The sequence below is a fragment of the Lathamus discolor genome, chromosome 4 (assembly GCF_037157495.1).
Source record: "Lathamus discolor isolate bLatDis1 chromosome 4, bLatDis1.hap1, whole genome shotgun sequence".
Lineage (NCBI taxonomy): Eukaryota > Metazoa > Chordata > Aves > Psittaciformes > Psittacidae > Lathamus > Lathamus discolor.
In genome coordinates, this window is record NC_088887.1 from 114,072,529 (window position 1) to 114,098,827 (window position 26,299).

The 26,299-nt window shown below is 38.9% G+C and overlaps 1 protein-coding gene across 1 annotated transcript in view; it reads left to right on the forward strand.

Moving 5' to 3' along the window:
• The window catches only part of TRPC6 (transient receptor potential cation channel subfamily C member 6), a 94,706-nt gene that overhangs the window by 57,521 nt on the left and 10,886 nt on the right, over positions 1 to 26,299 (forward strand). The window contains exons 3-9 of the mRNA XM_065678706.1: positions 6,617 to 6,802; positions 7,189 to 7,353; positions 11,533 to 11,746; positions 13,575 to 13,802; positions 15,721 to 15,985; positions 18,829 to 19,024; positions 20,629 to 20,832. Coding sequence (XP_065534778.1) covers positions 6,617 to 6,802; positions 7,189 to 7,353; positions 11,533 to 11,746; positions 13,575 to 13,802; positions 15,721 to 15,985; positions 18,829 to 19,024; positions 20,629 to 20,832 — 1,458 coding nt within the window. The remainder of the gene's footprint in view (positions 1 to 6,616; positions 6,803 to 7,188; positions 7,354 to 11,532; positions 11,747 to 13,574; positions 13,803 to 15,720; positions 15,986 to 18,828; positions 19,025 to 20,628; positions 20,833 to 26,299) is intronic.

A 26,299-nucleotide genomic window follows, 5' to 3' on the forward strand; every position in this document is an offset into this window, starting at 1 on the left:
CCCCTTAGTTCCTTGAAGCATTAATGTTCTTTGGAATGAGTGTTCTTTGTGGCTGCTTTATTATTATGTAGATACAATGGTGCACAGCCTACAAAAGTGCTTACCACAGTTTATTTCTGTTAAGACAGTAAGAATGTAAGCTTTTTACTCTCATAAAATGTAAAGCCAGGCCTTGTGCAAACATTGGCAGTGCTTAAACTGACTTAAGTTAGCTAAAATCCATTGGACTGGGTTTTCCTTATGGGACACTGTTGAAAGATGATGCTAGTATATGGTACTCCTGTAACAGAGCAAGATATCTTGACTTCACCAGGAGGAGATCATACCCCCTCCAAAGCAGTGACAGAATAATTTCCGAATTGAGTTAGGAAGAGTTTGAAGTCGTTGTGTCAATATTTAATGCTAATATTCTTAGCAGTGGTACAGTTCACAAGGCCATGAACTACTCTGACAGACAAACCTAAGCTCAGATGCTGCAATTCAGGATTAATTATTCCTGTCTCATGCTCATAGGTGTACCTTTGTTGTGGCACCAATCTGTTATACAAAGCTGAAATATTTCTTGGAGAGGGAAAAGAAGGAGGCGGAATGTGCAAGGGGATCTTAAAGCCAGCAACTGAACAGCCAGAATAGGAGCAGAGGACAATTTTTGTCAGTAAGATAAAATGCTGGGAAGAGCATTTCATTAGTACAGCAGATTAATGTCTGCCCATGAAGTTCCCAGCAGAAATCCTTAGGACTTAAGTGGACTGAGATTTCATCCATTGCTTGCATGTACAGTTCAGAGAAGACTATTTAAACCTCATATTCTTGGTTTTTTTCTCTTTAGCAGCTGCTGAAGATGTGAACAAAAGGACTTGATTAACTTAAAGGAAAGTAAATTTAGAACAAATGAGAAAAAGATTTTTCATATACCAAAAATGCGGCCTTTTAAGTTCACAGCTATGGTGAGATAAATAGCATGTCTGATTTGTAGGGACTCTGTAGCTCCGTTTACCACAGTTGAAGCAACACAAGCTAAAATCATCTGGAACAGTCAGCGAGAAGTGTCCTTCAAATGTATGCTGCAGCATACAAATGGTGAGATGAGCTGGGAGTGCAGTATTTGTCCCTGGTCCTACCAGCGCAGGAATAGAGCACACAGGTGAGAAGAGGTGGGCTCATTCAGAGAGCAAACTTACGTAGCCTGCCTTTCAGAGTCATGAAGAGGTGCTTCCTGAGTGACTTTTGGTTTTTTAGTTCCTCTCCTGTCTCAGTTGCCTTCTTTCAAATTAGAGCTGTACTTCTTAGCATTGTATAATGAATTACAACAGACATTTTGAGGTACTGTCCCTCAACAGAAACAGGAGGCTAGACAAGAGACAGAGCAGCTCCATATTGCTGGACATAAATCAGCCAAGCTCTCCTGGGGATGTACATACTCAGCATGTAGAAATAAATGGAGTGAAGGTAAATAGGAACAATCGGGAGCAGGAGCACAAGGCAACATGAAAATTTGACTTTACCTTAATTTGAGGTTTCACCAGGAGCAGGTGACTGGCAACATAAGGTCTTTTGGGAATGTTTTTGTAGGTAGCAAAATAATGTGATGGTTCTGGATAAATATTAAGGACCATGGAGTATGTTTCTACGTGCATTGATGAGAGTTGACATTTACACTATCGATAAGTGATAACTTTGACAATATTTAGACAGGCTGGGGGCTTGACTGGGAAATACCTGTCTCAGGTTCAGTGTAGACAGTACAAAGACTGTGCAAGCAAGTTGCAGAATATGGATACTATCATGTTTACTGAGTCTGGGCTTGTCTGTGCTCCTGCAGGCTCAGATCCCTGCTTGCAGCAATTTATCTGAAAATCAGTACTCTTACTTTATTTCATGAGCTTCCTGCAGTCATCTGGATAGTGTGGTCCCTGCAGGAAACTGTGGTTTTCATAAAAATATGTTACACGTGTTAGTGTAATCAAGTATATTTTTAGTGCTTAGATTAGCTGGACTTGCAAACTTTAGCTCCACCTAGGGTTGGCCTCAGCCATTTAAAGTATTTCAAACCTTACTTAAATGAAAATTGAACTTTGTGGTAATACACCATTTAAGTCACCTATTATATAGTGTTGATGGGGTATTTGTGTGCAGCAGAGCTTCCTAGTGGGTGCCTGCAGCCAGTGGAACACGTAAATCCCAGGTCTTCCTCAGAGGGAATGGAAAGGGTTAATGTTCAACTGTGATGCTGGTTGTTTCCTGGCTATCTTATAAATTACTCCTCTCTCCTGTATTACACCATCACTTAATGTTAGAGATAACACTGACCATGAAACTGTGATTTATGCAAAATAAGAGACGCCATAATCAGTAGAAACCACTATTCTCTGGAATAAACTCCTTTCTTTGCCTCAACCCTCTGTAATGGTGTCATTTAGCGTTACACACCTGTTGCATTTGGTTTCAGATACAGCTTTTAAAAGTATGGTGGAAGAGCATTTTTTATTAGGAGTAAGAACAAAAAAGTAGAAGATGACTTCTGCAGGAAAACTAACTGGACAGATGTGCCAAGCAGAGTGTAAGAATTCTGTACCAAGCAAATAGCTAATTCAGGCTTCCTGAGTAATTCTGAGATCTTCAGGATTTTATCTGTTTGACAGGACTCGATGTGCAGCTTTACAGGTTTGATATTATACAGAATATTTTTATTTTGGGTGATTGTGCTCATATTTTTTGTCATCCAAACTGTTTGCCCACCCTAGGGCTGATATCTCTACTATGTCCATAAGGATGCAGATGACATCTGACAAATGTTGTCCTGCAGAGCTGTGGCCCAGTGCTGTTCAAAATGGATAAAAGATTTGCGTTTAGTACAAAGTCCTCTGCAGCTATAATGGCAGCAGACTCTTTTATTGTTTAATGGGGTGGAATGGAAAATGTATTTTTAAATTAAGCATAGACATGTTACTGTTTGCTGCAAATTAATGCCCCTAATAAGGTTGTCTGAGTTTGCTTTTCTGATGAGAAGCAAAATTCCAATTTATCATCTCAAAGCTGATTTCCTGTTCGTTTTCATTTGTACAACTCCCACTACAAAACTCAGATCCCTTCCTTAAGGGTATTGACAGCTCTCTTAAAGAAAAGGTAACATCATCTGTTAGAGAAGAACTGGGGCACTGCAGGAGTAAGGGCCACCTCTGTAAGGGAAATAATGTGTTTATCTACCTGCTAAGATGCCTAAATCCAACATTCAGGTCCCACTTAAAATGCAGTTTGAAATCCTAAATCCTTGCATAGCAGTACCCATGTTTCTGGTCTTGGCCCCTGCAGTTCACTAAGCAGGGCCAGGGCATGGTCTGGAGCATGCTTCATCTCATCTGTGGGGTTCAGTGTCAGCTTCTGTCCTGAGAGCCTTTTCATCCCGGGCAGTCTGGGGGACAGCAGGAGCTTGTGGCAGGTCACAGGAGGCTACATAGAGAAGGCCTCTTTCTTTTGGGAGAAACAGCCATGCTGATGCTCTCCTGCTCTCCTGGGCATGCTCTCCTGCTCACATATGGTCAGAGGTGAGACAAATTGTGGCCAGCTGAGCGACCACGGCCCGCTTGTTCCCTTACCTGGGACACCAAGAGAGTCTGTGGCTGCTCCTACCCCAAAGGGCAGGTGACCCCACTCGGCAGCAGCCACTGTCACCCCCACCACTCCTGTCATTCCTCTGCCACCAGCGCCTACTTCCCTTGGTTCCTCATCTCCCACAGTGCTAACCCCAAAACACCAACTTTGTTCTGCAGGGTGGGAGCAGCCAGTGCTGCCCCTTCATCTTTGGTGTGGCAAAATTTGGCAAAACCGTTTTTTAACTAAACTGCTGAAGAGCCCTGAACCAGTGTTGCCACATGCACGTCATCACACGTGTGCTGTATTGCCAAATTGAAGGCTGTCCTCCTTCAGTTGCAAACTTTCTTTCCAAGTCTCCCAGGACTGCTTTGTTAATTCATGAAGTTTCAATTTGCAGTGAAGAAAAACGTGTGGAATTAGTTGTGTGTCTTTGGCCATTTTCAAAACTAAGTTAAGCCAAAAAAATTCCCATGTTCCCTTGACTCACATTAATGGTGAGAGACATGGAAGACTGTGGGAGAAGGGGAACTTTCTGTGCATGTGTGACAGAGTGTATTAATAATTTTTGCTGTCACTACGTATTGAAGTGGACCAAGGAGACAAGGGCAAAAGGCAGCCGGTGCAGTAGTCTCTGCAAATTAACACACTTGATTTCTTAGAACCAAAGTTGCCCAGATAGAGCTCCCTGACTAATGTTCAGACCCTGTCAAATCCTCCTGTAGCAGTTTAAGTTATTATCATCCCATCTGTCCTCTATAACCTTCCCTGGAAGGATAAATTCTTCATAAGGAATATGTCTGAAGACAGTGACCTGTGAACTGGAGTCGGGCCGCGCGCTGCCTTCAGCTGACTCTGCTGGTGACAGAGGTGCTGTGCTGTGGCTGTGGTGGAGGTGTGGTGCTGGGCAGCCCTCAGCTCCCCAAAGCTCATCTGCTGTAATCTGACCAGTGAGGACATTTCAGCTCAGCTACCACCACTCGTCTTGGCTGTGGCAGTATTTCGCAGGAAGGGAAGCTGTTTTAGTGCATTTGCAAATGAGAAAATAAACGAGTGGAGTTTAGGAATGAATTTACTGGCTGCTAATATATATATGATGCCATGTACAAACCTAAATTCAGAAGGGGTAATTCTGCTAAGTGTGAGTGGGGATATCTGGCATTTCTAAAAGTGCCTGTTCAGTGTTCATTCCAGTAAACAGGACTACACTCAGACAAAAACCACATTCATCATTAAAATAAGTTGTATATGATTTATCTTTTGAGACTACCCAAAGGCATTGGACTGCACTGGGATTCACCTGAACTGGAAAATACTGATGAAGAGTGTATGTGAGTGTGCATGTACAAATGCGTCCTATTAGAAAATATGCAAACACCAGTACATTACAAATATATTACACTATTTTTAGGAGTTATTTCTGAAGGCCAAATTATTTTGTTTCTAAATTTATTGAAAAATACTCCAATTTTCATTTGAGGTTCAAGGGTCAGATATCAGTTTGGAGCAGTTCATGGTACCTAATCCTACAAGGGTGCATAAGTTGACTCTTATGCACAGTTTTTCCTTTTGTCTGTGAACCTCAAATAGCTGCTTTTCCTTTCATTTTAAAGAGGACATTTATGTATCAAGATGATTGAATACTGAATCATATCTTACCTGCTGCTATAAAGATGAAAGCTAAACAGAAGATGATGTATTACTCTCAAAAAATGTCTTTCTGTAGTGCCAGGAAGTTCAGATTTTGGTTAATCTTTCTTATTACTCTTCTGAAGAGGTGGAAAATAAATAGTACATTGAAAATATGTAGCATGTCGTGAAATAGTTAGTTGTAGTATTTAACTTCTCTTGCCTTTGTGGAGAAATTAAAGTTCCTTTCTCTTGTATAGCAGATCTGAGCTATCTTGCTTACATTACAGTATTAAAAAAATAAATCACTAGCACTTTCATGTAGACATACAGTAGTGTCTATATTTGTCTGTGAATGTTTACATCTAAAGTGAAATGTAAAACTCGGATGCAATCCTTTAATATAGTAAAGTCATGAACTGGTATTGTGGTATTTTTGTCTTGTGGGTAATAAAGCAGGAACATGCATGAAGTGTAGCTTCAGCAAATAAATTAGGGTATTCTGTATACTCAAAATAATGGTTTATCTTCCAGGGTGTGCATCTTCCATTCCTGCATTAGGACGTAATTAAAGAGAAGGGACTAAATAGAGACTAAGAGTGGGAGAAGAGGGAATGCTATGAAGAACAGACCGGAAGAGGGGAAAATGTGGCACTACAATAAAAGGATTCCTAGAAAGATACTTTGAACATAAAACAGAGACTACATGAGCAGTCCTGTATGGTGTGGGGTGGTTTGGAGGGGTTTATTTTTATTCTTTGGGAAAAATTCTACAGCAGTTTCATCTTTTTAAGAGGTTGTTGACACACATACGAGTAAATCTCCTGTAAGGTCTAGGCCAGGGGCAGTGTGCTTGTGCAAAGGTTTTAGCTTTAGATCTTCATCTATATCTATAGCCACCTGACTTGCTGTCTGTCTAGCTATGTTAATCTTTTATAACCCAAACACAGCTGCAAGTAAGGGGTGGTTAATGATCTGTGGATAACAGTGATCAAAATTATCTTTTTCTGGTTGATTTATGCCTTTTGGAAAACAGTGACTCAAAACTCGAAATAGTCATTAAACGATGCCCTACTGTATTTCTGAAAGTGTTTGTTTGGGTTTTTTTTCAACTTGCAATTGGCTCTAAAGCAAGTCTAGAGAAGTAAGTTGTCTGTAAAAGGTGATAATGTAGATGTCCAAGGTAACCAAGGTGAGACAAATCCTACTCTTTGAACGTTCGGGGGAAGCAGATGTCTAATACCAAAGTGCTGTTAATCTACCAGACAAAAAAAACCAAAAACATAACCAGATGCAAACAAACTATTGATGCTTACAGATGCGTAGCTGGGATGTAGAACTATTTCTCTCATGTTAGGTCAAAACAAGAAGTTATTTTTTTTCTTTTCTTTTCTAGAATGATTACAAGAAATTGTCTATGCAATGCAAGGATTTTGTAGTTGGACTCCTTGATTTGTGCAGAAATACAGAAGAAGTGGAAGCTATTTTGAATGGTGATGTAGAGATGAGCCATAATAATGGAGAACATGGTCGCCCAAGCCTTAGCCGATTAAAACTCGCCATTAAGTATGAAGTTAAAAAAGTAAGCAATTTTGTTGACCAAGCATACATATCATGATAGTGGTATTAAATTATGTTATTATTAAATGTTTGTGTTTTGGTAGCCTATAACACTAGATTTTGCCCAGATAGAGTTTATGTTTAATTATCCTTAGATGGAAAGTAATAGTTTGTGCTGGAACACAGGGTCATTAAGATAATAGATATTTAATTAAAGGATTTACTGTTGCTGATAGCACATGCCTGCATGCTGGGATTATGCTCATCAAAAAACTTTTTCTTATACCTTGTTAGTGCTCCTCTTACTATGAGCTTGAGTTATTGCTATTCCAGCATTCTTAATATACTTCATATAGGTGTTATTTTCTGAAAGCAGTATTTTTTTTGTGCTCCTTTTCTTTGTTACAGTTTGTAGCACATCCAAACTGCCAACAACAGCTTCTTTCAATCTGGTATGAGAATTTGTCAGGTTTACGGCAGCAGACCATGGCAGTGAAGTTCCTGGTTGTTCTTGCTGTTGCGGTAGGACTGCCCTTCCTTTCCATGGCTTACTGGATTGCTCCTTGCAGTAAGGTCAGTCTGTGAAATCTTGTAATGGCCTTTTATTAACTCCTGTATCATCTGTATGTACATTCCAGTCTGGCAAAGATAAATTTCTTAAATAATACTGTAGAAACATGTTATTTTAATGGAATGGCTTCAGGATTGCATGTTAAGACAATCGTAATTAAGACAGGTAAATGTATTATGTTAAAGGCTGTGTATATTAAATGAAATTACAATGGCTGAGCAAGAGTTGCGTTGTAGAAATTGTACTTCAGAAACAGAGCGAAACCATTCTTTATTTCACTGTTGCTGTAGTAGGCAGATGCAAAGGATCATTTCCCATTGATTCAGAGGTAGGCTAAGCTCAGGCTGTGGGTTGATTCCAGTTACCTCAAAGGCAATTTTATTTTTTATTATTAAAAATTAATAGAAGTCACCGAAATGTGAATGCCAGAAGTTAGAACAATCATCATCAGTTTTAACTGTTGACTTGTCAAGACTGTGCTAACACTTATTATCAGGAGGTTTTTAAAGCAGTAACACAGCCTCCCTTGCCTCCATTTATAATGAGTGCACAGGCTGGATTTGGATGCTGCCACTCTGTCTGTTTCGAATGGTATATAAAGTATGGAAAACCTTTCCACTGAAGATGGATTACAGTCTCTGACCTCTCTGAACTTTGTGTTGAATTTCTGTTTTATTTGGTCACAATCCATTTTAAATGGACACTGATGGAAAATTCCCTTGAGAATATATTAGAGAGAACAAAAGGGATCGTGTAGGGTTTATTCAATGGGTTACAGTATGGCACCCATGATTTAGCAGGTTGAATCCTGAACACATGTGGTGATTCCAAGGGAAGAGGAAGGTTGAAAGGGAGGACTGAGGCCTTTGTGTTGTTTTGGTTTTGTTTGTTTTTTATTGTTCTCTGAGAGGGGAAAGGTGGGCCTTCTTTGTTTTGACATGCTTTTCATTTATTTCAGTCTGGACGTTAAAGATCGGTTACATAATTTTCACTTCTGTGTATAGTGACTAGGATTTTTATGAATGCTTTCATCTTACAACACGCCTTGAGATTGAACGTACTTCAGTAATTGCTTTTCAGCTCTAGCAGTGACTTTCTATTTGTCATTTTCCTTTTTCCAATGATTTATTGTATCTTAAAGTAGTTTTGAACCATTGTGCATTCTGAAGAAAGCTATTTCAGAGTACCTTTCTAAAGTCAATGTTCAAAGGACAACATCCTTTAAGGTTCCACTTCTTGTCACTATTTAATTGTCTCATTGTGTGATATATATGTTGAATGCTTTTTGTTTCATTACATTCTGCAAATATAAAACCTAATCCACCTTTTTTCACCTCAAATTTTGCTTTTTTTGATGACAAAAATATTCACTCTTTGATTTCAGGATAGGATGGTTCCAATATGGAACATGCTCTGTATCAGGAGAGTCTATTCTGTGTATGAATAGATGGAATTTTATAAATCTGCTCTCCTACTGAAATAAAGTACCCATTGTTTTTTCCAGGTTTGGCACCATAGGGCACAGTGTCAGAAGAGTGAAAATACTCACAGTATTTGTGGGGAAAATAACAGCTTGCAGTATGTCTATGATGTTCAGCTGTAATTAATAATAGAATTTAGGATTTTAGTTTTAGGATTTCATAAGTAATTCACGCAGCCCCTGGCCAAGGTGAAGGATCTGATTTGAAATTGAGTCTTCTTTCACTGTTCCCAGCCACCTCGGTTGGCATTTCTGAAAAAATAACTTGGTACATTCCTATATGCTTTCTAGAAGCATGTTCTGAGGGTTATACGTATTCCTCTTTCACACTGTGGTAGAGGAAAAGAAATTGAACGTTATGTCCAGTACATGAGGAGCTAGGAAATGCTTTTCCTAAGAAAGTATAAGTATTATCTCTTACTTGTTATCAGGCCTTTTCTCCTTTGTGACAAGTGTGCTACATAAAGTCCTACTGTATCATTTCTGTATCAATACCATACCCCATCACATTATGATACTGATTGTTTCTGCAGAGTCACAAGGGGAAATAATGTGAATCACTGACCCAGTCCTCAGTGATTTCAGGTGACCCTAACTACAGACAGATGCATGTTGAAGTATTCACAGTATAACTAGTGTATATCTTGTCCTAAACCAAACTAACCTACAAAACGCTCTCCAAAACTCTATAGCAAGCCAAAGACTATAGCACGAAGGATCAGAAACCAGAAAAGAAACAAACAAAACAAAATCCAAACCCACTTAAATTAGAGAATGAGATTCTGAACATTTAGAAGACCATGTCTTGATCTGCATGACTTGGTCTGTGAAATGGGAGAAAATTTATTATGTCAAAATGCACAGTGAAAGTGTATTAAGGAGGGACTCTAGCTTACAGAAGAGTCCAAACTTGCAAGGTTATGGTCTTGTCTTTACATGTTGTTTTTAATTTCCCTGATTCACACTTTCTGACCTATCCCTTCTCTGTAAAGAGACTGGGAATTTTATGTGTCATTTAAAGATTTTATTGGATCACTGTTACATAGCAATGTCATAATAGCTTCCAGCATTTGTGTTATCCGTTCAACCATAGTCAATCCTACTTCCAGGGAGATTTTAGTACGTGCACATAAAAAATTACTTTTGTCTCTTTTGAGGGGTGGAAGGGAGAGCACTAGTAGTTCAGTCTTTTAAATTTTCTATTTTTTGATCAAAGCATATATTAACATTACCTTCTTCAGTATCTTTTCTTCTTTTCTGGGTATGTCTCTTTCTGGCATCTTGTCTCCTAACCCATCTTCATTTGTGAACACAAGAATAATGTTTTTAAAAGGACACTGTCAAGGTACTTTATCATTTTTCAGCTCTGCTTTATTGTGTGTTGTTTATGACTGTTCCTTCCCAGCTTGAAATAAAATCTTTCCCCACAATGGTTACCTATTCTTTTTGCGGATTAAGCAAAATAATTGGTTGTTGAAGTTAATCTTATGAGGCTGATGGAATATTTTATCTTATAAAAGATTAATTAGTTTTATCGAGTGAGAAAAGTAATGAATGACATGGGTTTGCAAAACAATATAATACAGAAAGAAGATCAAACTTTGTGCCTGCTAACCTTGACAGTGCTCCTTTAACAGTATCTTCTTTTTACATTTGTCTACTTCTCTTACTGTTACCTGTATTTGAGACCTTAGAATCGCATTCTTGGCTGCACCCTCTTATACTGTGTTTCTGTAAAAGCTGACTGTAAGGTCAGAAAAAATCTGACTTTGATATTGAAACAAGTGTAGCAAAAATATGAATACAAATAACCTATCTTTCTGCTTTCCCCTCCCTTTTCCAGACCACAGATTGTTATATATTTCAGCTGAGATCCATGACACTCGCTTTCAATTCTTTCCAGGGAATTTTGGCAGAGATACTGTCTTAATCTAATATTGAAAAGTATTTTTCTGCAGCTGCTAACCAAGTGAGCAAACTGAGACTTTTACTATTAATACAGGCACTCTCAAAATAAATAATTGCTGGAAGTTCAGCCTTGTGTGAGCTTGTATAGAACTTCAGTTTTTTAAGTGTTGCTCTAAACCATTTTAAAGTTGTTCTTATCCATGACATCATGACAAATTTGAGGACGTATCTATTAAAGAAGTCAGGAAGGAGATGAAGACCCTATGCAGAACTATAGATATGACTTTTTGAGCCCTCATGATTTTTTTTTTAAAGGGAAAATAAGTTGGGAAAACTGCACAATTGTGCTAAGCTGAGTATCATGTCAGTCAGGAAACAGAATTCTTTAGTCATTCACTTCTTGCGATGATTTAATGTTTTTAGTATAAAAAATCTCATTGTCTTTGTTGACATATAAAGATGACTAGCACATAAGAAATTCAACAACTCTAATACATTTTTCTCTTGATTACCTATAACAGACATAGATGCCCCCAAATAATTACAGATTTATTTCAAAACAATGAGTTAAAAATACATGTATGATGAAACTGGTAGATTTTCCCTCTGAAAATAGTAAATAAGTAGAAACTTTTAAAGGTGACTGTCAGTATGGCATCATAGTAAACAACTTTTTCCAAATATTTGTTCCTGTATGTTATTGAAATACATATTTATCTGTGTTACTGTTCTTTTCTATACATTCTTGAAGAAGGCAATGCAATATCCTTGTGTTTCGTAACCTCTGTTGCAGCTCGGGAGGATAATGCGTGGACCATTTATGAAGTTTGTAGCCCATGCAGCCTCTTTCACCATTTTTCTTGGTCTGCTTGTCATGAATGCAGCTGACAGATTTGACGGCACCAAACTTCGACCTAATGAAACGACAGGCAATGTAAAACAGCTATTTAGGATGAAAACTTCGTGTTTCTCATGGATGGAGATGCTCATTATTTCTTGGGTAATAGGTAAAAAGTAATTTTCACTTAAATTTTTCTTGCTATGATTTCAATGAAGCTGGATCCAACTTAATCCTTTGCTATTAATTTTATGAGTAAAAATTGCAACAAATGGAGTTTATTCACCTGGCTGCATTCCCACACAGGCCTTGTATCTTTTACTGGATGTCAGTGGGATTCACATGTGCCTAGTTAATCACAACCATTCAAGTTAGAGACTTAGGTGAAATCTACATTGTCTCAATATGAATATATTCAGTTTTATGACTATCAAAGGAAAGTGTCTACAAGTTTTCTGTTTTGTTTTTAACCAGGCTGTGTCAGCCCCCAAGGGGAAGGATTTCCACATCATGGGCCAACTTTTTGAGTCCATTTGTCTCTTTCTTTTTCTCTTATTTTGCAAGTATGCCAGCAAAATAGATAGTGTGTAGCTGGATGTGTTACCGACAAAAAGGGAAGAAGAATATAGCCCCTGAACATTCAGTGGTAGATTTTTTTCCCAAAATAGGGATGAAATTAATATTATGAATAGTACTCTGAGCTGATCTGTTCAATTTGGTAGTGTAGTACTATTCAGCATCAGAACTTGACCCTGTGTACCCTCAAAAATATATTACCTGTCTCATTCTTATTTACAAGTCCAGTACCATTTATACCAATGTACCACATATTTGAAGGATCTAGGATCTGCTTGTTAGTTAAGACAGTAATACAGAAGAGTTAAATTCAAGCTAAGTAAAATCTGTTTCTATTCAAAAGCTCATGAATTTAAAATATTTTGCTTTTATGAGCTCTCTGTGATTGAAATGGGAGCCATTTGTACGCTAACTGATTCTTAGAGCTTTGAAAGACTGACAAACTTTATTTATTTCATCATAAAGCTATCTATAAAATAATATCATTGTGTATTATAGGAATAACATGGCACTTAGATTTCCAAATAGTCTATAAATATCAATATTTTCTTCTGATAATAACAGAGTAAATAAAAATTTCCCAATTTGAAGTTCTAGTTTTCTAATTTAATCTTTTTATTTCTCTGTTGTGCATAAGATGGTTTATGAAAAAAATGGTTCAATGCATGCAGATGTAGCATTGAATTTAGTTACTGCAATTAGCATTATTGCTGTTCTTATCTGAAAATGATGAAAAGTTCCTTCAGACAATTTGATAAGTGCAAAAAATAGTGACATTGTTTCATTTTTTATTGTCTCACTTTAGAATGCTATAGATGTAGTTCATGACTAAATAATTTTATCTTGAAAAGGACAAGGATTTGCTTAATAAAAAAGATGCCATGAACAAATACTGTACTCTTATATTCTATTATTAAAGGAAAATTATTAGGAATCAGATACCTGTTCCCTGTTGAAGAAGCATTATGCCTGATTCATACTTTCATGCTGGTTTTTCACATATATTTGTAATTGCAGTAAAAGAGACTGTACTCAAGGTATTCTGCAAATAAGGAAATGTGAGTTCTGCTATTAGTTCTAGCACTGCTATATGATCATAGCAGAGCATTTCTGCTCTTCTCCTCTCCTCCTGTCTCTGTAACAGATGGTAATACCCATATCCCATTATTCTTTTTGAGAGCTTTTGTAGTTGTACGGGAAAAAAGCAATATGAAAGATTGTTTTTATTACTCACATGAGAAAGAAGGGTTGGGATGTATACGAATTGGCGGGGTCAAGGATTTTAGTTTGTGTTCAGACTCCCACTGACCAAAATTGGTTTGCATTTAACTGCAACTTGGAGCATATCTTACAGAAAATAAAATATCAAATAAATGTGAAGATAAAAAAACACACTGTTTTCTCTGTTCTGTCTTATACAGGCATGATATGGTCTGAATGCAAAGAGATATGGTCTCAGGGTCCAAAGGAATACCTTTTTGAGTTATGGAATATGCTTGACTTTGGTATGTTAGCAATTTTTGCAGCATCATTCATAGCAAGGTTTATGGCATTTTGGCATGCATCCAGAGCCCAGAACTTCGTTGATGCAAATATGAAAGATCTGACAAGTCCAACACTGGAGCCCAACATAAAATACTACACCTTGGGTGAGTTAATTTTACATGATTAAGTTTTACTTAGGTAAACTGGTGAAGATGAATTGATTTTCTGCCAATAATTTAGTTCTACAATAGACGGCTTCGTAATTCCCATTCCTTCTTCTCTTTCTCATCCCTATTATTTGATCACAGTTCTCACAGCTCATACATTTCTTTGAGGACTGTTCTAGACATCAGGTGCTGAAGTGATCTAAGACTGAAATAACCCCATTGTCATCCCCCGTTTTAAATATCATTATAACCCAGGTCATTTGTTCTGTTCAGTTACACAATGCTATCCTGCAAACACTTGTGTTGGTACAACTGTAAATATGATGTACTATAATGCAGGGGCAGAACAAAGCAATGAGATGCAAGAACTTCTTAAACCTGTTTTGCCAACATAACCAATACTTGCCTTTGCTCAGTGACTTATATATTATTTTAATAGTTCTCAATCCACTGTCTTTACCAATAAGAAATAAAAATGTTAATAAACTTGCTTAGAATATATGAGAATTGTCTAGAAGCTATTTTGCCCAAATGAGGAAAAATTAAGTTCTGTTTACTGACATCTTTTATCTTAGTTACCCATGAAATCTGAGGTAAAGCTAACACAGGTACGCTTGCTTATGTGAAAATGTGCAGTCTTTTGCCATCCAGACATTTTCTCATTTGAATATGTGTAATAGGCTTTGCAGTGAGGAGCTCAATAAACAAAACATGCATATACCTGCAAGAAACACACAGCAGCTAACAAGGCAATGAAAATCCACCAACTGAGCTTTGTTGTGCCTAAAACGAGAATAGTTTATTACTTTGTCAGCGTACATGAATATTGGCATTGCAGTAAGTTCCTTGAAGAGTATAATTTTCTGATGTATGTAAGGTCGTTTTGACTAATGCTCAGCATCACTGGGTATGAATGTATTATAAAGCTGTACAAATAACTGACTTTTTATTAAATGGTTATGTGTTAATTAGCAGCTCAAATTACTATTTTTTCCAAATGGCAGTCATAGTATATTCATTTATTTTCCTGGCTTTACAGTAGCGTAAACATGGATAACAACATTCTGGGAGTAGAGAACCCATCCCAGGTTAACCTCTTCTCGTTGCCTGGAGCACAATAATGAATTGAATTTAAGTGTCCCACATCATCCGGCAGTGCCTTGATCTCCTGCAAGGAAGTATTCTGGAGGATATTGCTTTAGATTTCTTCCTCTGACACTTTTCTGTAAATATTTTTTTAAGTACGGGTTTGAACCTGAATTCTGTCCTCTGCATCTGGTGTGTTCCCTGTCAAAGACCAGTGTCACATTCCCTGATCGATCTAAAGGGTGTTCACGTAATTCGCACAAGTGGATTAGCTTCAACAGAAGAGATTGATAGAGATGACGATAGAAAAGGTGATAGAATGGGTGTTCAGTGTGCCAGGAAAGGGCCATAACTGTTTCACTATGAGTAAAAAGATGAAATAAATAGAAAAAGTAGAGAAAAGTTATTCTTCCCACAGGTTTAGAGTTATGGAAGGCATTTAATGATTCCAGATCCCCACATCAAAACAATTTGGTTTGGGTAGCTAAAACAAATCATATTTCTAATTTAATTTATTCAATTGACACTGTAAGGTGAATTTTACTTAAATTCTCTAGCAGGCTGGGATTCAGCTCCCAGAAAGTTACCTCAGTGATCTTACAGCCCACATTTATAATCAATGGAGATCTAATCAATACAGTCAGTGGAGCTGTGAAATGTTGCTAGTGCTACCTGGCTCAATTCAGTTGGTTAAACATGAGTGATTAGCACTGTTTGAATCACCCAGGGTTTCTTCCAGTTTTGTCCAGTTGCTGTTCCAAAAAGACCTCCCATAGATCTGTACAGATATCTTGAAATGCTAACAGAAATTCTCATCTTTTGTTTCTAGCCAGAATAAACTGGGATCCATCTGATCCTCAGATCATATCTGAAGGCCTGTATGCAATTGCAGTAGTGTTAAGTTTCTCCAGAATAGCCTACATCTTGCCAGCTAATGAAAGCTTTGGACCACTGCAGATATCACTTGGCAGAACTGTGAAAGACATCTTCAAGTTCATGGTGATATTTATCATGGTGTTTGTGGCTTTCATGATAGGCATGTTTAATCTCTATTCCTATTATCTGGGGGCAAAACAAAATGAAGCATTCACAACGTAAGTACAACTGATTAAACTATGATGATTGTGGGCTGGTTTTATGGAAAAACAGTTGCTTGCATTGTATGTACTAAGTTTAGTAATTGTTTTATAACATTTGTGTCTCTTAAACATTTGTCTTGGATTAAGTAGTCATTTTCTCTCTTGTTCTAGTGCTTAAAATATTTGAAATCAGAGCTTGAGCTTCTGTTCCTAACAATACCATAATAGATTGGGAAAGACAGGCTGGGAAGCTGAGATATAGTTGCCCTTTATGTGAGAGAGCAGCCAGAATGCCTGTATGTCTGCCTAGGGATAGATGAAGAGCCAGCGTGAGCTTACAGGTCAGGACTAGAAGGCAGAACAGCATGGGTAATGTTGTAGTGGATGTTTGCTACAGAATGCATGATCAGAAAGACAAAGCAGATGAGGCCTTCTTCAGACAACTGGAAGAACACTCACACTCGCAGGATCTGGTCTTCATGGGATTTTTTAACCACCCTGATACCTGCTGGAAGGAAAGCACAGAAGGGCACAAGCAATTCAGGAGGTCTCTGGAGGGCATTGACAGTAACTTCCTGACACATGATCAAGGAGCTAATGTGGAGAGGAGCTTTGCGACACCTGACTTTTACAAACAAGGAAGAACGGGTTGGGTATGTGGAGGTCGGGAGCAGCCGTGGCTAATCCTGAGATTGCGGAGTTCAGGTTCCTGAGAAGAGACAACAAGGCAAATAGCAGGACCACGGCCCCAGCCTTGAGGAGAGCAGACTTGGGGATTCTTCAGGGAAGAATCTCATGGCGTAAGGCCCTGAAGAGAAGGTCAGTCCAGCAAAGATGACTGATTTTCAAGAATGTCTTTTCAGTGCTCAAGATTGGTCCATCTCAATGGGCAGAAAATCAAGCAGAGCTGTCAGGAGGCCTGTATGGATGAGCAAGAGTTATAGGTTGGTTGTGATAGACCCAGCTGGTTGTGATGCCAATCAGAAGGACCTTGAAAGGCTTGAGAAGTGAGCTGCAGGAACATTGGGAAGTTCAACATGGGGAAATGCCACATCCTGCTCCTTGGAAAGAAGAAACCCATGCATCAGACAGGCTGGGGCTGACTTGCTGAAAAGCAGTTCGGCAGAAAAGGAGCCGGGGGTCCCAATGGACAGTGAGGCAGAGACATGCCCCTGTGGCAAAGCCTCCTGAGCTGCACTAGGGTCAGGATGCTCATAAAAAAGCAGAAGTACCTCAGGCGCCTTCACAGATGAGCATGTGTCAGATGATCTGGCAGTGCAATCTGTAATAGCACTCACACAGGGCTTGTTCCCAGGGTTGTTCAAGGGTTTCAGGACAAAGGCTGGGGAGCTTGCGGGACAGCATCCTGCCTGTGAGGGAGTTTGGCACCGGTACCTCAGAGTGCAGCATAGCAGCTCCCTGCAGCACATGGGAGCAAGGCTGGTTCCTCCATCATGTGCTGCTGTCATCTGTAGTTGATGCAGACTAATTACTGCAGTGTGATACACATGAGAAAACGTCTGTAATTTGGTTCAGACAATTCTGTATATACTTACAGGTTAAAAAAAAAAGAATAAAAGTATCTAATTATTTTTTTAAGGACTGTCTCTCGATAGTTTCCAATGGCAATAACCAAGTCCATCTTGGGAGGAGAAAATATATTCCTTTTTTTTTTTTTACTACTTTCGTAGCTGCTCTTTTTTTCCCTCTCCACCTTAAAAATAGGAATTCTGAATTTACTGTCTTTCAGGGGTTATTTGGCATGCATTCGTCATGCCTCTCCTTTCTAGCTGTGATTTTAAGATAAATCACTTCAATGGAAACTCATTTTTCTGTGTGCTCTGCAGCTCTTTCCTGCTTCATGTCTGGCTGTCATGATCTTCAAGCTATTGCTGTTACGAAGTATACTCAGCCAGGAAGCAAACTTGGCTAAGAGGGAAAATAGTGTTTCTTTTTTCAGTTTTATTAGTTCACGCAGTAGATAAAGTACCTAAGACTATGAAACAGTAAATTCACAACTAAAAATTAGGGGGGGGGGGGTTAACTTTTTTTTCTTAACAATAACATGATAAAATCCAAAATTTGCTTTGTAATGCTACATCTGCATTTTTAGACGTGGGGATCTGAGATCTCGTCATCAAAGCAAGAGAAAGTATGTCTTCAAACAGGTGGAGATGATAGATAGGAAAAAGTACCTCAGAGGTTTGGGTTTATCTTTATGTGTGTTTATATATATACATATATAAGCTGATTAAGAGGAAATACATGTATCTAAATGAACTAACCTGAAAAAAATCAGTATCCCCACACCATGGCTTATTGCCTTAACCCTGGATTGGTGATACAGTGAAAACTCAGCTGGAGGTTTAAGGTCTGTGAGACCCATTTTTTTGAAAATGCTGATTTTCAGTCAGATCCTGTCTTCTTCACGGTTTCAGAATGTCAGTCCTATTAATGGTGAAATAATTCATTCTAAGTGAACTAATGGTGCAATTAAAATATTTGCAGGTTGATTATTTTTATTTAGATTCACATTACCAGCAAGAGCATAGCATATAGATTAAAGTAGTTAACAAGTGAATCGTTTTAATATTCTTTTGAGAATGTGTATGTAATTCCTAAATGGAATGAGATGGTTTTATTGTCAGTCCTAAATATTAGGAATCTTACATTATGAAACAGCCTGTACCTATGAAATTAGATATTCTACTTGTTCTGTATAATATCACTATGGTAGAGCTCTACATTACAATGGAACAATTTGTACACTGTGTAAAAATGGTAACTGGCAATTTGAATGGTAAGAATATACAGCTTTTCTTCAGTAACATATGCGTGTGTTCAATTTCTCCTTTCAGTGTTGAAGAAAGTTTCAAGACATTGTTCTGGGCTATATTTGGACTCTCAGAAGTTAAATCAGTTGTTATCAACTATAAACACAAATTTATTGAAAATACTGGTTATGTCCTTTATGGAGTCTATAATGTTACCATGGTCATTGTCTTACTCAACATGCTTATTGCAATGATCAACAGTTCATTCCAGGAAATTGAGGTAAAAATTCCATTTATTATGAACTATCGCCACATTTACTGTTACAGCTAATTGTCTAGACCTGAAAATTTTCTCGTTGACATTTTATTTAAGAAAAATAACACATATTATTTCTCCTATATAATAGGAGAAAATACCCATTCCTCAGTATAGTTGTGTTATAAAATACCTGGAAATTACCCAGCTGCATGTGCTTGCAATACTAAGAACTAGACTGGACTAAGAAACTGCTGTTGTACTGTGTTATGTTCCTGAAGAGGAAGGGTTGCATTGTGTGACTGTGAATCTTTCATTTGCCTCAGTTGTGGTTATTACATAAATACAATTTCTAAGTAATAACAATGAGAGGGAGTAGTGCCCCTGTGCTGCAGGGGTGTTCTTGTTCCTATGCCTTGACTTTGCAAGCAGGTCTATAATACATTGTATTCTTCTTTTATTTAAACAACTGTTGCTCTACTCCTCTGCTATGAGCAAAACTTCACAGAGTAACCAGCAGGGCTACTGAAAATCAGTATGAACTTTGCATGCCATGGAAAACAAAGGGCTAAATCGTTATCACTGTTTAGAAAAAAAGGAAGCAGATCTCCAGAAGTTAGGCCATCCCAGCCGTGCCCAGGTGACGCCTTTGACACAAAGCAGCAGACTCGGATTTGACACCACTCTGGTCCCAGGTTCTGCTCTCTGGTTTGTGGCAGTGGTGTTGCCCAGCTTGAGCAAGAACAACATGCATCTGAGTCAGATTCTTCTGACTCAGGAGGCCACAGAACAAGCTATCAGGTTCAGAGCAATAAAAAATAGGCTATTATCCAAAAGTGTGGTGACTGGGTACAAACAGCTTATAAAAAAAGCTACATCAGTATTGAATCATGTACTTGAACATGACATCAGTCCTTTCTGTGGGAAACCATCTTGAACTTTACAGGTAGGAATAAAGTGAGTGTTTTGGCTGTCATTAACGTTAAACATAAACCACAGTGATGATAGCATATTTGATTTAGTTATATATTCCAGCAAGTAGAAGGAATTAGATGAGAATCACCTATTTTTTATCATGTTTTAATTAGCAGAGTAAATTTTTAATTTAAAGTTCCAATACTATGTCTTCTTCACAAACAAGATCATAGACTAATTGCTACAGAAGAGACCAGTAAGATAGGAAATCAGAGTCTTATTGAGAGGTTTACATTTTTGTTATGTTAACATAGGATTTTTCCATTTACAGAGGTGCCAGTGTTCCAAGCAGTTTGAGCGTTGCCATGAAGCTTTAACTTGGGCATTGTACTGTGTGCTTTTAAGTCAGAGCTTTTGTTCTTATCAGTGTGTTTTCAAAGAGTTCTGTCTGACTGTTAGCACTCACTCTGCAGTAATCAGTGATTAAATCAAATCCACTTTGTTCTTCTGTAATTGTGTTATTTTAAATGGGTTAATAAGAACAGTTCCATTCATTGAAATTCAGTTTTCACAGATTATAAAGAAGTTCTTGATCTGTTTGAGATTAATTTCAGCCAATTACATTCAAAACACAAGATAAAGTTTAGCTAGAGCATCTTCAATAGTCAAGGTGGTATTAACAGTTTATTAACAGCCATGTTTCTGTTTTACAGGATGATGCTGATGTAGAATGGAAATTTGCAAGGGCTAAACTTTGGTTTTCTTACTTTGAAGAAGGAAGAACTCTTCCAGTACCCTTCAACTTAGTGCCAAGCCCCAAATCTTTGCTTTATCTCCTACTCAGAATCAAAAAATGTATTTCTAAACCATTTCTGTGCCAAAAGAAGAGCTTTCAGGAAGATGCAGAGATGAACAAGGTAATCTTCTAATGTGTATACTCGCTGCTAATTTTAAAAGATAAAACAAGTATTAAGTTCATTTTTGTTGTTGACCTGTTCTTCTCGTGATTTTCCCAACATAGTCCATACTGAAGTCAGTCACTATGTACAGGCTTAAATTCTTACTTTGTTTTTACATAAGTACTTGTCTACATCTGCAATCAGTTCAAAGTTTAGAAATACCATTGTAAATTTGCAGTTCGTCCTGCTTCTTGTCACGGAATCTGAGAATAATTCAGGCCAGGAGGGACTTGAGGAGGTCTCTGGTCCCACCTTTTGCTCACAGCAGGGTCAACTCTGAGGTCAGGCCAGGTTGCTCAGGGCCTCATCCAGTCAGATCTTGAAAACCTCCAAGGATGGAGACTTCACATTCTCTCTGAGCAGCATGTGAATGTCCCTTATGGAGAATAAGTTGCTGCTTTTACTTCTCAGTTGAGCATGTCCACTGTCTTTGCTCTTCTGTCCTGCAGCACTGTGAAGACCCCAACTCCATCTCCTCAGTGACCTTCCCATACACACTGCTACATGCTGTTAGGTATGTCAGAATCCATCTCTGCTCCTGAACAAGCCCAGATTTCTCAGTGTCTCTTCACAGGAAAAGTGTTCCAGCCCCAAACAGTTTTGTGACCCTCTGCTGAACTTGCTGCTGTTTTTTAATACCTTTCGATCTGTCCCTCAGCTCCCCTTCTCTGGTCCTTTTCTGCCAAGCTGCTCCCCAGCCATTCTCCAGCCTTTGTTATTGAAGGAGTTATTCCTTCCCGTTTGTCCTTACTGAAATTCATAGGGTTCCTGCCAGCCCTATCCTCTTGGATGACATCCCTGCCCTCAAGACTATCAGCTCCACACTCCTTCCTCCCAGTCTGGCTTTGCAAACTTGACAGGAATGTGCTCCAACACCTCCTCTAACACTTGGGTTTTGATAAAGTTGTTTCAAAGGGTAGGTCCTGGGACAAGACCCCTATATTACCCTCTAAGTACAACCACACAGCCAGGATTTTGCCCATCTTGTTGTCAACCCATCCAGGCAGTAACATCCTAATGTGGGTACAAGAATATTCTAGGATACAGTGTTGAAACTCCGGCTAAAATCAAGGTAGATGACATCCCTAGCTCTTCCCTCATCTGCAAATGCAGTCATTTAATCTCAAAAGGCCGTACAGACGATTAGACAGGTTTGACTTTTCATAAATCCACATTTACTTTTCATTATCATCATCTGCTTTTCCGTGTATCCTGAAATGTGCTCCAAGAGGACTAATACATTCTTTTGCCAGTTACTGAAGGGACGTTGAGTGAACTGTGTTTGCAAAGGTCATCATTTTGACCTTTTTTAAAGATGGGTTTGATGTTTGTCTTTCTCCAGCCTCTTGGGGACCTCTCCCAGTATTGTCTTTCAAAGCCAATAGTGTATTTGCAGAGACTTCACCTGCTCTCTCAGCATCCATGGATGCGGCCCATTGGGTCTAATGGACTTGCCTGGGTCAAGTTCTCTCAAGTTACACCTGACTTGACCCTCTTCCACAGCTGCTTGGTCTCCTTCTCCTCAAATACCTTCACTAAGCGCAGAGACCTGATAAACTGTTCGTGAAGCCTGAGGCAAAGAACGCGTCAAGTCCCTGAGCGCTTGCTGAATCCACTGTCAGTAAATCCCCTGCCTCACTGAGCAACCGGCCCACTTTTTCCTTGTTCAGCCTAGTTCTGCTATTCTAGCAGTATAAGCTCTTTGTACTGTCCTTGCAAATGTCAGCTTAAGATGAGCTTTGTCGTTCCTCACACTACCCTCACATGCCTGGGCAGGGTTTATAAATTCCTCCTTTGTCATGGGTTGACCCTGGCTGAATGTCTGGCACCCACCAAAGCTGATCTGTGACTGCCATCCTCAGCTGGACAGGGGAGAGAGAATGTAACAAAAGACTCATAGGTCGAGATGAGGACAGGGAGAGATCACTCACCAATTACCATCATGGCCAGAACAGAATCGACTTAGGAAAATTAGTTTAATGTGTTACTCATCAAATCAGAGCTGGGTAATGGGAAATAAAACCAAATCTTACAAACACTTTCCCTCAGCCCTCCCTTCTTCCTGGGCTCAACCTCACTGATGAATTCTCTATCTCCTCCCTCCCCGGGCAGCTCAGCGGGACGGGGCAGTGGGAGCTGTGGTCAGTTCATCACACATGATCTCTGCAGCTTCTTCCTTCTCGGGAGATCTCCCCACGCTCTTTCCCTGCTCCAGGGTGTGGTCCCTCCCGCAGGAGGCAGTCCTCCATGAACTTCTCCAGTGTGAGTCCGGCCCTCCTGTCGCTGGCTGCTGTTGCACAGGAACTTTTTCCCCTTCTTAAGTATGTTACTCTTGGCCAGTGGTGAGTCTGCCTTGGAACCAGCTCATGTTGGCTCTGTGTGATATGGGGAAGCTTCTAGCAGCTTCTCAAAGAAGCTGCACCTATAGCTGCCGCCACTACCAAAACCTAACCATGCAAACCCAATACAAGCTGGTTGCTGCTTCCTCTGAGAATGCAGCTGCTTTTTATTGTGAAGTGTTCTGTTATGTTTTACTTACACAAGTGCAGTAAAAGGACTTTAATTGATTGATTGCTGTATCTCATGGGCTTTTTTAAAGAGTTTGTAGTCAGTCTGGTTTTCCTGCAGTGTCTTGGCATGAGTCAAATTAATTTCTTTAGGAGAATATGAGACATAACACATGCTGTTAGGTGGTATTCAAAGTGTAAAGACTAGCACTGTTGTAACACTTTAAGGAAGAAGAGCTTTGCAAGACAGCTGACAGTGAATAGGAAGTTGAACATATAGTGACATTCACACAGAAAAGAAATCACAGATTCGTCATGGTGGCAGAACAAATGTGTAATTTATGGAAATCTTAATATGGAAGGATCTTTGTTAAAATAGGCAGTAGTCTAAGCAGAGGTCTTCTCAAGGTAGGGAGTTCTTGGGTCTGTAGTCAATAATCATTCACTATTAGACTGGGGACCAGTACAGAATTTACATGCATCTGTTAGTGCTCTGTCACCAATGTGACAAGTGCTTTTACCATCACAGTTATCAGTTGAAGAGCAAAGATAAGAAACTGGTTGCAATCCGGGGGAAAAATGCTGTGCCTATAACAAGCCTTTGCCTCTGGTTAAGTTCATAATCATCTATAAAAACAAACACAGATACTACAAGCACTGTCGCCGAAGTCAAGATTCTGATTAACCTCAGATGTCTCATGTGTGCTACTAGTTATTTTTCTAGCATTTCACAGGTCTCACTTAATTTTTGGGGGGAAGTTTAGTCCTCGTGTATTTAACACTCAATGGATGTGAGATTGCATTTGCTGAAGTTTTTGATGACTCTGACATTTGCAAAACTTTTCATCAAGCCACTTGATGCACATCCATTTCGCAGCTTCCATGAGTGATAAAGACATCACTGAAAAATCATGACTTTAAGGAGCTGCATATAAACTCCAAATTGAGTGTTGGCAAGAAACAACAAATCAAAGGGGCTTTTTAATTTTTCCTAATTCACTTAATTTGTGGCTTTGAAAACACTGAGTAAGTTAGAAGCTTATTTTTAATGACTTTTTAATATGAAATTTATGTGGCTGTAAAACAGATACTCTTTAAAATCCCATTCTTACACCCTAAGGAAAGAAGCTGTATTTTTTCATTACCTTCCAAAATGATATTCAAGCCTAACAATTCATATATTAATGCTTTCTGGTTGCTGCAGATTGCGGTATAGCTGATGCTAAGTGAAATGTGCTTACTCTCTAGCCAAGGAAGCTATAAAAGTGTAAATCAAATTAAAAAGAAAAACAAAAAATCCCAGAAAAAAAGCTTTTACATTGAAAACCATAAATAAAGCAGCTGAACCACACCTATTCATTCCTCAGCCTTTCCCTATGATTCGATGACTTAATACTACCTGAGGATTACACTTTTGCTTGCGTTTTGGACCACCACATGCTGTGGGGCCGATTTTATCTGAATCTATCAGATGCTGCCATCTTTCACATTTCTGAAAAGTAACTAAAGTGTATTTTAGTCACATTTTGACCCACTGTTGATGATTTGCTATTGTTGAGTCTGTTTTATGGCATCTTCTCAAAGGCATTCTCAGGCTTTTTGGGTTTTGACTTTGGACTCATCCTGTGGTGAGCTGAGCAGGTCGATGCTGCTGTGAGTGCTGAGTAAGGAGCTACTTCTGCAAGGAGCTGCTATAAACTCAATGAGCTGTGCAAAGATAAGAAGAGATCTGGCAATACCAGACCCAAGATTTGTTGGCTGTGTCTGTGCTAGTAAATTAAATGTGACAGGGAGCTTATCTGGGCACTAAGGCAAATTCTGGAATGGCTTGCCCCTATTCAAGTAGTTTTCCTCCCAAAGTAGGGTTGCTTCAAGCTATTGTCCCCAGACCACTCCATTTGCCAAACTGTGCATAAAGAGGGAGACAGTTGCTCTGGTGCAAATCCTACTTGTGAGGACACTAAAAGTTTACTGATAGAAGACGCTGGATTGCAATATCCAGAAATGTTAACACACTTGAGTTTACTGATTCACCCCCAGCCTGTGGGTCTTTCTCCTACAGAGCCTGCATCTTCTCAGCGCAAAAGCAGCAGAGCACCAGGGTGAGTGTAAAGACAAGAGTTCGGATGTGAAAGGCAGAAGTTCTGCCTCTAAAGCCAGCTCTGCCCTCATTACCTTTGGCAGAAAATGAAGCCAGATGCCATCAGTTCTAGACAGCAGGTGATTTACATAGCTGTGTTCAAAGTGTAGAACACCAGAAACTAATGTCTTGAGACATATCTACATGCAATAGCAAAGGCTGTGAAGATGTTTTCTTTCAGGCTGTTGGTTAAAACTCGCAGAGCTCTTCTGTTTCAGGCTAGAATTGATGTTTCAAAAATCAAGTGAACAAGAAACTCAGACCAAAAGAGGGGAGAAATAAATGAAGAAAAAGGAGTGTTTTAAAGAAACTTGGAGTTTTATTCTAGATTGATAAGCCAGCCTTGTGAATTAGAAAGTTTATGGTTTAAGTGTTGCAGAACTTGTTCATCTTCCTAATCTAAAAGCTGATAGATGATGCATTTAATCCATTTTCTTAAAGCACAGCACCTCAGAATAGAAATAAGGAAGAACTGGTTATTGAAAGAACTTTAAACCCTCACTCAAACAATAAAAAATGTTAACTTTTACTTACCTGGTATAAAAGTTTCTGAAATTTTCACAAGTGACCTCTAACGGGTTAAAACTTAAACAGGGGAAGTTTAGATTGGATATAGGGAGGAAATTCTTTCCTGTTAGGGTGGTGAGGCACTGAAACGGGTTGCCCAGGGAGGTTGTGAATGCAGTGTTCAAGGCCAGGTTGGATGAAGCCTTGTGTGGGATGGTTTAGTGTGAGGTATCCCTGCCCATGGCAGGGGGGTTGGAACTAGATGATCTTG